Source organism: Venturia canescens, chromosome 8, assembly GCF_019457755.1.
Source record: "Venturia canescens isolate UGA chromosome 8, ASM1945775v1, whole genome shotgun sequence".
NCBI classification, from domain to species: domain Eukaryota; kingdom Metazoa; phylum Arthropoda; class Insecta; order Hymenoptera; family Ichneumonidae; genus Venturia; species Venturia canescens.
Window position 1 is genome coordinate 8,102,558 of NC_057428.1, and position 16,824 is coordinate 8,119,381.

At 36.9% G+C, this 16,824-nt stretch overlaps 1 protein-coding gene across 1 annotated transcript; it reads right to left on the reverse strand.

The window, feature by feature from the left end:
• Window positions 1-7,100: 7,100 nt before the first annotated feature.
• LOC122414698 (uncharacterized) lies at window positions 7,101-16,784 on the reverse strand. Its single transcript, XM_043426229.1, has 5 exons — window positions 16,541-16,784; window positions 16,203-16,309; window positions 15,275-15,431; window positions 15,058-15,186; window positions 7,101-7,395 (listed from the first exon to the last, which is right to left on the reverse strand). Exons 1-5 carry the CDS (start codon window positions 16,632-16,634, stop codon window positions 7,253-7,255), a joined length of 630 nt encoding a protein of 209 aa, XP_043282164.1. The 5' UTR covers window positions 16,635-16,784; the 3' UTR covers window positions 7,101-7,252.
• Window positions 16,785-16,824: the final 40 nt, after the last annotated feature.

Below are 16,824 nucleotides of genomic sequence, written 5' to 3' on the forward strand. Positions count from 1 at the left end.
GTTATTCCCTATGCCTACGTGTTAAATATTTGAAGTTCGGCAATTAATTAATTATTTAAAAATGGCTGAATTAAATACATTAAAAATTTGAGAGGCTATAGAATATATATCCAAGAATAGATTCTAAAAATTTCATCAAGCTATCACCATTTTCCTCAAGTTGATGTTCCTCCTTAAAAAACTCAGTCTACTCACTCTTAATCGATGAAACGACTGATGTCGGAACAAAAAAATCCCTTGCCATAATCATTCGCTTTTTCGATGAGATGAAAATGAGTGTAGTCGATAGATTTCTTGAACTGGTTCAAATCGAAAGTGCTACTGCCGAATCTATATTTTCAACAATATTGAAATGTTTGAAAGAAGTGGGAATCCCTTTCGTCAACATGATCGGCTTGGCTGCTGATAATGCTTCAACCATGATGAGCAACATGAATGGAGTGCAAGCACCATTTCGGCAAATTCTTCCACATATATTCGTCCTTGGATGTGTATGCCACTCCTGCCATCTCTGTGCATCTGCAGCAACGAATAAACTGCCTAAATCGATCGAGGATTTCACGAGAAGTGTCTACAATCATTTTTCTAATAGTAGCAAGAGGACAGGAGAGTTGACAGAGTATCAAACCTTTGTGGATCTCAAGCCTCAAAAAATGCTTAGACCAAGCCAAACTAACTAACTGAATCACAGGTTGCTGTTGATCGGATTCTCTACCATTAGGATGCGCTGACGCTCTATTTTACAAATGCAGTTTTCGAAGACAATCTGCATTCAACGGAATCGATACTCAATTGCTTGAAATCTCCGGTGTACAAACTGTATCTCACCTTTTTATCGTATACGTTGGAAAGTGTAAACAAATTGAACCTCGAGTTCCAGAGCGAAAAACCAAAGATTCAATCTTTGAATAAATCCGTCTCTGAGTTTTTCAAATCTATGCTCAAGAATTTTATGCAGCCAAAATATGTCGATAAGACACCACTGGAGAAAGTGCTAATCAGAAATCCACACAATTTTTTACCGCTCAACGAAATATATTTCGGTGCGAAAGCTGAAATTTTTATTTCCAAAGGAGCCTTTGAAGCTGTTGAACTTCAGAGGTTCAGGACCCGAGCACTGGATTTTTAGCTCGAGCTATGCTCGCATATACAAAGTAGATTTCGTTTCAACGATCCGATGTTGAAATACGTCGAAATCTTCTCACCGGAGACTGCATTAAATGGATCGATCCGAAGTATCATTGTTTCAACCACACTCAACTTTCCGAAGTTGTTTAACGAAAACAACCTTGAAGGATTGGATACCGAATGGCGACTGTTGCCTAATGTGCAAGACATTAAGAAATTTGAAAATTTAGATTTCGCAGAATTCTGGATGAAGATAGCGTGTTTGAAAAACTCTCTGAATGAAATGATGTTTCCGAATCTAACAAAATTAATCAAAGCTATTTTATCTTTGCCTCATTCGTCAGCTGCAGCCGAAGGGACGTTTTCACAACTAAATTTGATGAAAACGAAAAGCAGAAATCGACTAGATGTCGATACCTGTGAGGCAATTTTGCATTCTAAAGCACTATTAAACGAGTCAACGTGCCATAACTGGCAACTTTCATCAACATTGCAAGCAAAAAAACCAAAAATTTGATTCAAAGTCACTATTATATTTTCCTTTCGCAATGTTTTTCGGGGTTAGGTTCGGGATTCGTGTCGTTCGGGTTCTTCGGGAGGACGTTACTCTACAATATATTAGTGATAAACTCAAATTCGGCTCAGCTGGAAGCCATTAACTAAACCACTGAATCAACAAAATTTTACCTGTTTTTAAAATTCTCCCAAACCTCCCAGTTGCCGAAGGGAGGGTACATACAATAAATTAGTGATAAACTCAAATTCGGCTCAGCTGGAAGCCATTAACTAAACCACTGAATCAACAAAATTTTACCTGTTTTTAAAATTCTCCCAAACCTACCAGTTGCCGAAGGGAGGGTACATACAGTATATTAGTGATAAACTCAAATTCGGCTCAGTTAAAAGCCATTAACTAAACCACTCAATCAACAACATTTTACCTGTTTTTAAAATCCTCCCAAACTTACCAGTTGCCGAAGGGAGGGTTACATAACAGGTGATTTTTTTTTGTGAGGGTGTATTCTGTTGATATCTGCCCTGGTTTTCCCGATTGATTCGATTTCGTCATTATAGAGCCATCCAAAGATGATCGATTTTTCAAAAATCGCTATGTTTAGATAGCTCTCATTTTTTCTCTGAACTTCGATCTGGTTCAAATTTATAGAAAAGTTTCTTTTTTATGTCCCAAAGAAATCCTGAAAATTTTAACTTGGGAATCGAACTTGGAACCGGGTTATGAATTTTCGAACATCCCAAAAATTGCATTTAAATCAACAAGCAATTTATTAACATTCATTATTTCAGTGTATTGTGAAAAAATTATAAAGTTCAATCTTTATCTCAATTTTTCTATTTCATATTTCAATATTACAATGAAGTATAAACAAATATTGCGTTTGTAATTTTTTTGAATCACAAAGGCTTTGCAGCGGTTCTTAATCTCCTTCATCGATTCCGGTTTAACGGTACTTGTCAGAACATTGCAATCATATCCAAATTTCATGCAGTCTGTAGACATGCAGTAGCTTTTAAAATCGAATTCTGCCATACGGTGAGAAGCTATTTTTTGCAACTGTGATGAAGCAACAACTGTTTGAAGAAGTGAGTTAAAAAAGCAGTCGTTTAAATCTTTGAACAGCTTCACTATATCTACAGACTCCGATTGAAACAATTTATTCAACCCTGTGACACTTTTCAAAGTCGAGCTGAGAAAAGTCAAATATAGTTTGTTTTCTGGTGTCGAAAATATGTCGTAAAGTTGATGGGCTGTAAAGAATCGCTCTTTATTAGTTTCGGTGATTTGGAAATGGAGTTTTAGAGCATTCTATTGATCGAAAATAGCATCAGTAGCCTGTAGCTTTACCAACCAGCATGTATTTGACATTTTACCTTACCTTATCTTCCAAAGTTTTATATATTTCTGAATATTCAATTTGTCGTTTTGTACTGACCGAAAACCATGTATGCGTTTTACGAACCATAAAATCCAGGTGCATGCCTTGGTAAGGTTTTGCACGCCTTTTCAGCCGCGAGTTGCAGGGAGTGACAGACACATTTGACTACGATGAGGTCTGGGTTAAGTTCTTGAAGTATCGTTGATACCGAATAATTTACGCTAACGTTAATGCTGGCTCCATCAACTCCTAGACCTAAAAGTTTTTCTATCTGCAGACCATCGATTTTTAATTGTTTCAAGATGGCTGTGCTTATAGCATTGGAGGTGCCATCAGTCATCTCAACTAGACGGTAGAACGTTGTTTATGCAGCCGACGTGCTGACCAGTCTTTATATCTGAGCGATGCGGTGTGCACTTCCTTTTTCCTGGTGAGTATCTTTTTGGATTCCTCGGTAATCTCGTTCATCATTTTTCTCTTCATGGCTGCTCTCGTGTTTTCAGTCCCTGCTTTTGATTTTGAGAATTAAGTCCTTGCAACTTGCATGGAGATTTTGTCTGTCAAGAGATTGTAGGAAGCAGTCACTGATCTCGCGATTGGCGATCGTCCCGACTCCTTTTCTTTGGGTTGATGAAATATTCATTAGTCTTACTGAAAATTTAGCTTTAGAATTGAATATGATTCGTTTCAAGTCTCTCGTCATCGCGTTATGTTCTTTCTTTTGTTACGGGCGGCATTTCTCGCGCGTGTGTTTGTGCTCTGTTTCTCACTATCTTTCGCATAAGTTATCTAAGGTTTCGACCGCGTTCGGAACCTTCGTATTACCTCTTTCTCTGTAAACTTCTTAATTGGGCGCATATTTCCTGCTACTGTCGACCGTACCTATCTCGGGCCAGTAGTTAGCCTACCTTTCGCGATTAATTTTTATCTCGCATCGACGATTACCTGTTAAAAGTTCTTTATTTTACTACGCTGTTTCGTGGTTCCCGTGGGGAATCTGTTACCTATTCCTACCATTCGAAGATTCGTTCTTCGATGATTTTCTATCTTCGCGCCGGTTGCCGATTTCGACCACGTGGTACGATAAATTTTTTAATTACCTCCCTGATTACTAGGCCAATCTCTTACCCCGATCGATACTCTGTCTTCGGAACCGTGCAGCATCGTGAGAATTGGGAAATTTGCTCTCCCAGTCGCGAATTACCTACCATTAGCTACCTGCCTGTACTTTAGGACAAATTTTATTGAATAAAAGTTATTAGTTCTAAACTTCAATTTTTCTGTGTCGGCTGTTTTACTTTCATTCGTTACCGTTCCGGTCCACTCTCTTTGTTTTTCTCGTGTTGTTACTTCGGGCTCCCGGACCAGCCCCTCTACCTATTTGTATCTAAATTTCTAGCTGAGTAGTCGGACCGTCCCCAGTCACACGGAGAAGCACAGTGTCGTTTGCAATCTTTTCGGTTCGGGTGGGCGAAATGAAGTCGTTTTAACCGGCGGTACATTCGTACCTGGCGCCCTGTCCACCCCGAGCCGTACGGACCTGTGATTTTTCGTTGAAGTGAGTTGGGAAGGGATGAGCCTAGCATTCCAGTAAAAATGTCTCGTTACAGTACTTACATTTTCTTGAACACCATCTTCCAGTCTATTTCCAGAACGTTCCGTTAAAAATCCGACAGCAGCTGTAGTTTCAGCAAGATGGCGCTCCGGCCCACTGTTACGGAAGAGTACGGAACTTCATAGATTTCCAATACTGAAATCGTTTGATGGAAAGAGGAGAACCTATTGCATGGCCCTCAAGATCACTTGATCTCACAATCAATCCACTGGACTATTTCCTGCGCCGCTCCCCTACTTCGAAACTTTTAGCACGGACTCTACGTACTAATACGAATAAGATTCTGGCGCACCCTATACATATAAACCAATACAAGTATCCTTAGAGCGACGCAGATCTGGCAGAGTTGCATGAAAATTTATTCCTGCCAATGTGCATACGCGTGTAGTCCCCCTTTTTTGCCCTTACGTACCGCCGCCTGGCAGGGTTGCCGCTACGCCACAGCGTCGTTCTCTCCACGCCGTAGCACGCTCAAAAATATCGTCAAATTTATAGCTTTGAATGCGTTGCTGCGTATGAACGACACGGCTGAGCATCTCTATTTTTTGTATTCTGTTCCTAATATCAATATCTATCGTGATGCAGTTTTTTATCAAATACTTAATTAAAATGTATCTCAAGCTTATGTCCCACCTATACCTTGCATGTTAAATTTCCCAACTTTAACAACAAATATCTCGACTTTGGTACGGGCATGTTTTTCAAAATTTTGCAAGTACATTAAGGAAGCTATAAATAATGTGTTATCCAAATTTTAAGAAAATCTATAGAAAATCGATTTACTCGTGAACGTCCGTAATTTCCGACATATATAGGCTCAACCTGTGTATTCAGAGCAATGGAGGCTATTTTGAACACGTGCTAGATCGAGCAGCAACAGGCATTAAAAAAAACAAACGGCCCTTCTCAGAGCCGAGTGTAATGTAAAATTCGATCAGCAACTTAACTTCCACGTGGTGCACACTGGGTAACACCGATGCTGACGATGAAGAGTGATAGCTCAGACAATAATCAACAATTGGAACTACGCTAGCCAAGCGAGTGCGTGATACTATTCTCCAAAAGTTGGAGCATCGATTTTCGATTTGAATTTGAGATTTTTGCAAAAAACTTTGTCAGACAAAAGTTACTTATTCTCTAACACAAAATACGAATCTGTGATAGAAAATATGTAGTTCCTATAAAAAAAAACCAAAGTTGACCTTCAAATGATCTTGAGGCAGCTACTGAAGGTCAAAACTGCTAACGCCGTTAGACGTCCACCACCAAACCCTGTCAATTTTGTCTGAAAAATTTTCATCGGAAGCGCCTAGTTTTCGAGATATTACAATGGCAATTTTAAAATGGGCCACCCTGTATATGTGTGTACTGCACGATTTCACTGTCAACATTACACACAAACTTAGCGTGCATGGCTTTCAAATGGAAGCTCGGCGAAGGAATACTCTATCCGTCTATTTATCTAGAGCAAATTTGCACCTATGAACATTTTTACTTGTTTACTTATTCATTTGTTTGTCCAATTCAATTACTTAATGTATTTAATCCAATTGTCCGCCTATTTGGTCAAAATATAAGTACGGACGAACGAGTGAGTGGGATGAGCTGATACATTGCAATGCGTATGCGCCTGAAAAAAGAAGGGCCGAAGGCAAGAGCTGCTGAATATAGTGCAAAATTTAATATTTTTTACGCATAGTCCCTACAACCATGTGTATTTTTCTTCATATTTAAAAATATTTATTTCAATAACCAATAAGACGAACCCTTTAAAATTTGATATGCGTGCCAGTCGACCACCCATTTAAACTCTGTGCAAATTTTAAGACTTCTTTAAGGTAGATGAGTGAATATTCGCTATCCAAGATTACGCGATGATATTTTTGGTAGACAAAAATGAATACGTACTGGATAGATTTGCAAAATTTCGACGCTAGCTACCGTTCAGTTTAGCAGCAAATTAATTATTGAATATTGACTTTTCTCAGACACTTATCACTCCAGCATATGAAAGCCGTACACACATCAAAAGTTATTGAATTTTTCCGTTAGTTATATCCAAGATTTCGCAGAAAAAAATCGATCGTTGTATTTCGTAGATATTCAAGAATACATAAGTACTTTAGTTTTTGAACCTTACCGTTGAAAATCGGCTGAAATATGAAAAAATATTTGATGAGAAATCATTCAGATTATACGGCAAATGGATCAGTAACATTTGACGACACTGCATTCAATATACGTTCACATGTGACGTAAGTTCGACCTTTTGATCATATTTTGTCGTTTGTTAGCTTCGCTAAGTTTTTTTCTACGCTTCAAAAATCACGTAGCTGTCACCCATTCACCTTAAGAAAATCGTTCAGGATGGAATTAATTGGACTATCGAAGTGAATGGAAAACCAATTCTCCGAATTACGTTTCATTTTTATTTATTCTTCCAATCATGAAATCCAGTATTTTTTTCTATTTCTTTTATATATTTGTAGGTTACATGGAGTTAGTCACTTGTTATATCACAACTGAAAGCTTTTTGCGCATCAAAGACTTTTTTTCACATTATGTGGATGTACCGCAATGGCTTCCGATCATAGAAAATAGATTGGTAAGATAATCAAAGATGCCCCGAAGCTATCCTTTCGATCGGAGTTTTTGTTTTATTCATAAAGAGCCATTTTGTCAATTCCTTCTTGTTCGTACGTATGCTCGTCGTCAATAAAGCATCGTACCAAATATTATTTGCATCCAAAACGCATCCTGTTTAAAAAAGGGAAGAAGAAAAACGGCATAGAAGGATTGATACATGATTTTTTAAGATTTTTTAAGTATTCTTTAACGAGTTATATACAGTTTCAAGGCCGAAACAAGTCGTTTTTTCAAGACTTTTTTCTATGAAAGGGTTTTGTTTGAGTAAAAGAAAAATTATTAGGCAGTGTAAAGGCATTCTTTAACTTCAAAATGGGATGTTTTATTTTGCGAAATATTCATTTATATTGCTCCCGTAGAAGATCTGGAGGCCCTCGAAAAAAAGACATCCGGCAGGGAGCCGGACGTCATTTTTATTTCATTTCATTCAAATTGTAAACCTTTTTGTATCTTTTTTTTCGCATATATTTCCGTTCTCGTCGAACCTTCTATTTTTCATATCTTATCAATAAATCTAATTTCCTGTTATTTGTTACTTGAGCGAACCAATTACCTGCTTCGGGGCCCGTACGGGACCATAACCATTCCTCAATTATCTCTTCAATTATTTCGATCCTTTAATTATTTCACTTATTACAATATTTCAACTATTCCCTTAATTATTCAATTATTTCAATCTCATTCGAATCAAACTAAATCATTGAACTAAATATTTATTAAAGTAGTTCGGCCGTTCTATGACTAGTCAAGTTTGCAACCACTTCATGTTGATTAATTTTAAGTCTAAATTATTGTTCAAATTAATAAATGCTTACATTGAGAATATTTTTATCATAATAATGTAATAAAACGCTTTAAAAATATCATAAAAGATAAAATTTATACACCAACTTGACTAGTTAGTGATCGAATCGGTTCCGATGACACTTGAAATACACATAACCTAGAGAACATTTTTATTGTGTGAAAGAAAGTTTATATCGGTGATACGGCACCGAGAAAAAGGAATGGTCAATTTATGAAAAAAAAGCGAAGCTACTGGACAAATAAAAGCACGTAAGTCAGTCTCAAAAATAAATTTGATGAAATTCCCGCGATTCCCGAATTTGCTCGAAGTTCGATCAGCTGTTACCAGCAGTCCAACGTAATGACTGGCATCCGGTTTCGACACGTCAAAAACTCAAGTTTTTTCATGTTTTCTTTCTTAAAAGCCTCGTAAGGTAATGTTTTTTTTTTGAAGAAATGAAATCTGTGATAAATTTTCTTCACGATAGAAACTTTTCCGAAGCTTACATTATGTATCAAGGAGGCAAAGTGGATTTTTTACGCCGAGCACGCTGTTTTCAGTACGCGTCGTAGGCGAGCGCGGGCAACAGCGCGCGAGGCGAAGACGAGTAGATTAGTGGTAAGGAGTACGTAAAACATCTACTTTCCGTATCGCCGGTAGACTCAAAAAGCGAGGAAAACGTGGTTGCGTTATATAAAATATTTTACATTTGAAAAATCCTGCACTTTGTGTAGGTTGGTGGCAGCGAAAATAAATAACCATTAACCTTACCCACATTCGTTTCTTCTGGACGTAACATTAGATTGGTCAAAAAACCCCAAAAATAACGGAAAATCGCTGTTAAAAGCATGATAAAAGTTGTCGTCAACCTAAATCTGGTGTGTTTTTTATGTAATCTGATGCGCTGAATTTGAATCTGAGGTTTTCTCTGCTATTAAAATAGCAGACTGGAATACGTACTAAATACCCCATACAGTTTGTGATCAGTGTAAGACAATGTTAACCCGACAGAATAAGTCCAGAAAGCAAGAGTCCTTGCAATTCACAAAACCCATGTTGTGGTCTGCACCGATAGGTCAAGAGAACTGCTATTTTTATATGACCGACACCACTGGTTTCACGAAAAATTTCAAAAGTGAAATTGCTCACGCCAACGTTTCATCAGTCCAGAAACCAGCAAAAATAGTGGCCGTGGACGAAACCGTAACTACCGAATCGATAGATGTGGAACTTTCTGATGAAGAGACAGTAATGGAAGTTGACGAAATTTATCAAGCAGAAAGTTCCGAAGATGACGATTATCTCCCAGATCATGGAAGCAAAGCTTCCCAAACCTTCAACCAACAAGAATTGAATGATCTCATACGAGATTTAGCACTGCCGAAAGATGGAGCGGTTTTCGGCAATTGGCGGCAATATCGAAAAAGAATAACTTCCTGTCAAAAGGAACATCAATTTACTTTTATCGTGGCAGGGAGAAGTTTCGGCAATTATTCACAAACGACGAAGAGAATTCATTGGTGTACTCTTCAGATGTAAAAGGCTTGGTGAATAAATTCAAGCCAAACATATATCAAAACGATGAGTAGAGACTCTTCATTGATTCGTTTGGCTAAATAAAGAGTTGAATCTTTAATTACAACAATTTATTCCATTTATTTGAAATTATATGTTTGTTTAAATTTGAAATTCAAATTTAGTTCTAGGGAATTTCCAGGGCTTTTACGAAAATTGAACTTTTAGGTACGAAATTTTATAGATATATATAGTCGAAAATTTTATTAAAATAGCAACAGACACAACCAGCAATGGTTGACTGGAATAACTTAAAAAGTCAAAAATAAGGTTATCTGTGTACCGCTGGTAATTATAATAATTGTTGCTGGAAAAATCTAAAAAAAATTAATTTCATACCTTATAATATACACAATATATGTGCTGAGTTTTAGATTTTTCTCGCCAATATTAAACGTAGGAGAAACGATGAAGTGAGAGCATGACAAAATACATGTATTTTTGCCTTCAAAATTCAAACCTCCAGGGGCACAGTTTAAAATTTTCCGAGTATCTTAAAAATTTGCACACCTCATTTTTTATACACTTTGATTGAGTTTTTACAAGGCGACTTGAGAAATTCACATGTGACCCAAATAACGACCACCCTAATACATATATACATGTATCTATTTTACACATTATTAATATCTGTTGTATGCTGATTTGAATTCTTATTTGTGTTCAATAAACAAATAATTGAGATCCCATTGAACGTATTTGACTACCTTCCGAAAAAATCATACGCGCCTATATCAGTTATAATTATAGTTATATAGTTATATATACCATATATAGTATATATCTATATACTATGCATAACCAAAAAGTGTGAATCATGAATCTGTCACGGAGTGCTCCCGTTAGTGTCGTAGTTGCAACGTTGCCGCATTTCTACACGGCAGTCTCAGTTAACCCGATATGATCGTGATGCAGTCACATATTTTCGGTGATTTCTTGTTATTTTAGTTGGGAAATCTATCTGTTCTTTTCAGTCAAATCATTCTATATATAATCCTGATCTGAATTGTCGTTTTTCAAATGAATTTCTTCATTAATAAGAGTAATATAAGCAAAAAATGTGAAGGCAACGACTTCGTCCCATTCAACCGATGTAATCAGATGACATTTTTGCTCAACTTCAACATTTAATTTCTCCGAAACTAGTTCGGTAACCTCAGTTTTCCTTGAAACAGTGTATTCAGGAATTATGTATCAACAAATGGGGAAATATTCATCGATATCTATTCATCTCAAAAATGTTAAGCAACAACCTTAATTTACGTCACGTGATTTATTTTATTTTATTTTTCATGCGAGCAATTCCCGGGAAAGGAAAAGAAGATGGAATTAAAAAAACTGAGCAAGAGGCTAGAGAGGAGAACAGACGAGAAACATTCGAAACGTCGGCGTACTTCAAGGAGGGCTCGTAGGTGAAATCATAAACAGGCCATGAAAACATACAATCATACCGCTTTTCTCATCGAATATCTTCGAAAATTCGAAAAATCATCGACTTCGAACCAAGAAAGGAAGTCCCGTCTAGAGGGGTGTCAGACCTTTTGGAGTTTCAAGATATTTGGTCGAAATTCAAATCGTGAATCGGAATATTCCCTCTTCCCGTCATCAGTTGTCATAATCATCGTTAGACTCGGGCTAGGGGTTATTGTTAACATCGTAAATTAAATAATTAGTTCCACGAAAATTTGGGGCCCCGTCTAACGCCCATATTAGGGAAATTGACGCGGTGGACCTGTCGCAGGACAGGCGAAAATCGGAAAAGAAGGTCGGTAAGGCACCGCGTAACCGTAAAATAAATAAAAACTCGAGAAAACGCGGTCACGGTAGCGACTCTGCCACGGATTGATTTAGCCGGTAAATTATATTTTCACCGCACATGCGCTGAAAGTTCAATTTTTCGAAATCGGAAGGTTGAATTTTCGGTGCATGTGTGGCGAAAAATAGTATACACTCCACGGGAGTGAAATTAGACCACCTCAAACCGCATTCTGCCCGCGGTTTAGTCTACTTTCCCTCCCTAGATGCGTAATATACTATTTACTCGTGTTCTGATCTCATGAGATTGATTTTCCGAGAAACATTGTTATTTAAAATAACGCTGGTTACGTGGCCGTACCCGGAAATCTCAAAATTTTTGTTGTTCGTAATTGGTAATTAATTTTGAAGATTCGCGAGAAAGAGTGGGGAACGAGTGTGTGGAAGAGTGAGTGAGAAGGAGAGAGTGTATCGGGATTTCTGACGTGCGCAATGAGTGATAGCTTGGCCGAGCGATCGAATATCGGGGGCTCGGTGATTTTATTCACTCCCTATAATTTTCAACAGTAAGAATTCCATCACTAACAAATTTTTGACCACGAGTAGAACCGTGACAAAAAAAACGATCTCGGTATAGATTGAAGAGAGTCTAGGCCACCGATAGAGTGTATAAAATATGGAGTATAAGTTCGTGATTTTTTCCCGTCTTTTGAATCTTCGTTTCGCAATTCCTCCAATAATAAAAATTCTCATCGTAAGTCATGTAATTTTTTACATTTATTTGAAAAAATGTGCTAATAATTACACCGGCACACAAAAGAAGTGAGTGTGCTTTAGACCACACAACTGAAGTAAAACTTTTTTCGCAACGTACAGATTATATATTAGGGTGTGCGCAAAAAAATTGATATTTTTTTTCCTTTGCATCCAGCTGAGAAAATCGAATTAAGGTTAAAAAAAAGATGCCCAGAAGCAGAGCACACGAAAAAATTATTTCTCGAACGGTGCATCGCGTTTGGAGATTTTCCATAAGAATAACTGAATAACCCAGGAAACTATTGAGACCTCTGATCATCGTATCATAACTCTCTAGGGAAAAAATCACACAAAAACCACAAGAATATGTTTTCATAGAAAATCGATTCCCCTACAAAAAAGTCCCTATGAACAATCAGCTTGGAGCAACCGTTTTGGTACTATCATCGTTTGTTGATCGATAAAAGTTGAATCGATAAAAAAAAAAATTTTCATAAGCTATAAAAATCAAATATTTCATTTCACGAACAAACTTCTTTGTGGTTTTTCGTAGAAGATTACTTCCTCTATTAAAAAAGTGTTAAAATAATTTTAATTTTAATATTTTTATGAAATCACTTATTTTTATTGTTTTGTGCTTGGTTTTCATATCGTTCGAGTAACGCTAGTGAACTCAGAACTCACACACGCTTTACTGAAATGTATATATTTCATGCCCGTTGCGTGAGACACGCGTGCGCACAACACACTCTAATGAGTGCGGCAGAGATGTAGGCATATCCTTCATCCTTTTTTACGTCCTCAGTGGTGCTCGATATGCCAAATTTTGTCTTGAAAACCATTTTTCTCACTTATTTTTTAATAACTGAAATTAATAGGGTGCTTTCTTACGTATTTTTATCGTTCGAAAACGATGGTACAAGTATTTTTTTGAGTTATAAGCGTTTTTAACTTTTAACCCTTATTTTTCAAATTGCCGGGAGTTGATCGCAAAATAATTTACACCATTTGATTTAGCGTCATCAAATTAGTCTTAGATCAAGTTTGCAGATTTCCCCTTGAAAGTTACTCCATTCCATTTAGATATAAATCATGAGGTTGAAAAGCGTGTGACTACAAATGACCATTCTTGTCGTGTGTCCATTTGAACGGGTGAAAGTATTTTTGTGGCAAAAAATTAACTAATAATGATGCTTGGCAACGATCCATGATAACAAATAAACGAAACCATGGCAACCAATAGAGGCTTCACATTTCGATATATCGAAAGGTCTTTTTTAATGACGGACTAGGTCACAGACGTGCGCTCCGCACGCGTCATCTTTTTGCATAGCGCAACTTTTTATTTATTTTTACCAGGATTCATTTGCATTTAATAATTCAACTCATTAATAACTATTGAAAGAATGCCCAATTCAAAGAATTTTCGAGAAATCGAGTCGAGCAAAACGATATCGACAAAATGTCAAAGATGGTTTCAATTCCAAGCTGTCATTTTTTTTAACTCCCTGTCCTCCTGAGCATACTCATTCTCAAGGCATCAATAAATTTTTCAAAATTTCTCCAATGTTTCAATTGGTGTGTATTCATCGGGATTCAATGTACTCTACGACTCGATTTTTTCATCACCGTTGTTCATCTACATAAGACAACAGCGAACGATCGAGATTCACATTGTAAACGAATGTGAAAATGTTCAAATACCCAAAGACGTAAAGTCGCCATAATCCTCTCGAGAAAAAAAAAATAATTTATTCTTTACACCTCGGTCGAAAGTATGCAGTTTTTGCACCAATTTTAGTACCGAAAGTACAACATTTCTGCACTGTCAAAACTGCACGCGCGTCATTTGTCTCAGCGGGAGCAAACAATTTTGTCTGCATTCCGAAAGGTTTGACATAGTTTTATTGACGTGATTTTTTTGACGTTTGACGTTTAAATCGATATTGCCTACACAGTTTTTGAGAAAGACCGTGTCTAGTCGTCTGGAAACCGTATGAATAAGGTTATGTTACCAAAACAGCGCTAAACTGCTACATGTCCGGGCGAATAATATGCATTTATTCTTCCAGATGAAATCGATGCGACGACAAAAAATAATGTAATCGAATCAAGTATAGTAGCGGGAAATATTCATAGAGAAATTGTTAACTGCATGTAGCGAAAAATGAAAATGCGTGGAATAAATTTAACAAAAGCAGTGACACATTATGAAAGTACACCCTTTTCTTTAAACGCATTGTCTGATCGTCCAGTTACCATATATTTAGCATTAGCCTATTCGTCCGGATTATATATTGCTGCTGAGAACTTTTGCCGTGTGTACTTTCGTAATCCGTAGTCCGGACCATCCGGACTTGTAGCAGTTTAGCGCTGTTTTCATAACATAACCTTATTCATACGATTTCCAGACGACTAGACATAGTCTTCTTTAAACTATAATAATTGTATCGTTCAATTATTTATACTTGTTCCGTTATTTATAAACTAAAATATAAAAATGGCATAAGTTTGAACTTTTTATTTAATTATATTTGCTGTTTTTTGTATTGATGCCTGCCCCCGAGCAGCTGGCACTCGCTTCGCTCGTACCGCAAATGTCGGGGCAGGCATCAAAACATCTATCGATAGATGAACATTTCGGAAGAAACGTACTTTCGACCGGCTGTAAAGAAAAATAGTATACACCACACGGGCAGACGTTTGAAAGCCCTGAACTGCGCCTCAAATGCCCTCGGCTTCGCCTCGGGCATTATGACGCGCAGTGCAGGAATTTCAAACTTTCTGCCCTTGTAGTGTAATATACTATTTTTTCTCCATCACTCCAATATGGACATACTTCGTCCTATTTCTAGACACAACCGTTACATTTTTCAAATAAATAAAAAGTACTTTCATACCAGCACTTTGAAGAATTTCGAGGCACACAAGTGGTTCGTCTTCCCCGAAATCATTTGTATGCAAATAGTAGTATATCGCAAAACACATGGGGCTTTCCCCATCACTTGATTTCAAATACGGATCTGCACCTGAAAAATCAATCGTTTTGCTTACGATATAGTAAATATATTACCTCCTGTACCTATCCTTCGAACATAGTGACGCACGCTTTTTTACCCTTATTCAAGAGAAACTCGATGAGCGGTGCTTCACCATGAAAACAAACTCTGTGGAAAGGAGTTTGACCGGTAAGCGAATATTTTGCGTTAATCAAATTGGGCCAAGCCGCGCTCAACTTCCTACATGTTTTCGCGTACTTCTCGATGAAACACTTCTGTAATTCGATAAATTTGTTTAATTCCAGGTTCAATCGCCTTATCGTTTACTTTGGGATTCATAGATCTCCTTGGATGTAAGGAGACATTCTATAGTTTCTTGGATTCAAGAAACATGTATTTTTTTCATTATTTTTATCGATAAAATGTCGCGAAATTGTTAGCGCAAAATTTCGACGTTGGCAGAAAAATCACATTTTTCTTAATTAATATTTTATTCAACAAACGTATATAGTTTCATGGAAGAAATTTATTTTCCAGTGCATCACATGAGACTGTGAGCCGTACAGGTTTTGATTACTTTTTTCTAAAGCACTTTTATTCTTCACTTTTCAGGAGCACGTAATGCGCAAACGCGTTATTTCTCGATTTTTCTTACCGCTACTTTTATCGAGAGTTCTCTTGTTTCTCAGCGAGCATTAACTTTTCATATTACGCCAAAAATTAAGAAATATTCGATTGAGTAAGTTATGAAGTTCTCATTCAAAAAAATGGACAAAAAAACACTGTAGAATTGTCGAAAAAGAAGTTTTTCCCGACAGTGAAAAGTAAAATGTCTCCTTCGGGACTCATACGTTTTTCAATAATAAAAATAGAAAACGCGAGGGGGAGGGGGGGGGGGGGATTTTTCATCGGAGACTATTTGCTCATTAATTAAATATTAATAAAATGCATCTCATCAAATTTGACCGTCGATAAGCAAGAAAAAACTAAACCATAATTCTATATTATTATATTTTTATATCATTATGGAAATTCAATTTAATTACGTCAGCAGCTGAGTAGAGTTCCTCCAGTAGACATTTTTCAGACTTCGCTTCGTCATGAGTTTCACGTCCGCCGCTGCAATTTCCCGCTGTTCGTTTCCTTTTTTCTTCTATACATCATTTCGCGTATCAGAAGAATCACAAAATTGGTCAGCTCCGTATACGTGATAATAATTTTTTTTCAATATGAATTCACAGAAAACAACGAACTATTCGCATCTTTTTGAGTAGTGTACTCTTGTTTGTTTACACAGTAAGTTTGATGTATCGTTAGAATTACAACAAAGCACGCTCGTTGTTGCATTCAAATAATCTTTAGGTTATTGATGTATTGTACTTACCGCCTAAACGATTGATCAGACTCGAAATCATAACAATGATTGTAAACGTGGCGAAATATATGACCACAAGACTGTTGTAATGGGCAAAAATCATTTCTTTGTTATTTTCTTGTGGAATGAATGCCTAATTTATAGAATTTTATCGTTCTGATTTTCTTACAAATTTATTGAGACTATATATCAAAAGAATCGAAATAAAGTGTCTCAATTCGGCGTGGCGTGGTGTGAGAAATTGGTTTGATAATAGGAGACTTCTGGTCGATAAGAAAATTTCAGACAATACC

Excerpts from the sequence above, each read along its gene's own strand:
- LOC122414698 (XM_043426229.1), bottom strand. The coding sequence starts at position 16,634 with ATGATTTTTGCCCATTACAACAGTCTTGTGGTCATATATTTCGCCACG. Across the intron at positions 16,310-16,540 it reads TCTGATCAATCGTTTAGGCG|AAGAAAAAAGGAAACGAACA; the intron begins GTAAGTACAATA and ends AATGATGTATAG. Across the intron at positions 15,187-15,274 it reads CGAGTTTCTCTTGAATAAGG|GTGCAGATCCGTATTTGAAA; the intron begins GTAAAAAAGCGT and ends TTGATTTTTCAG.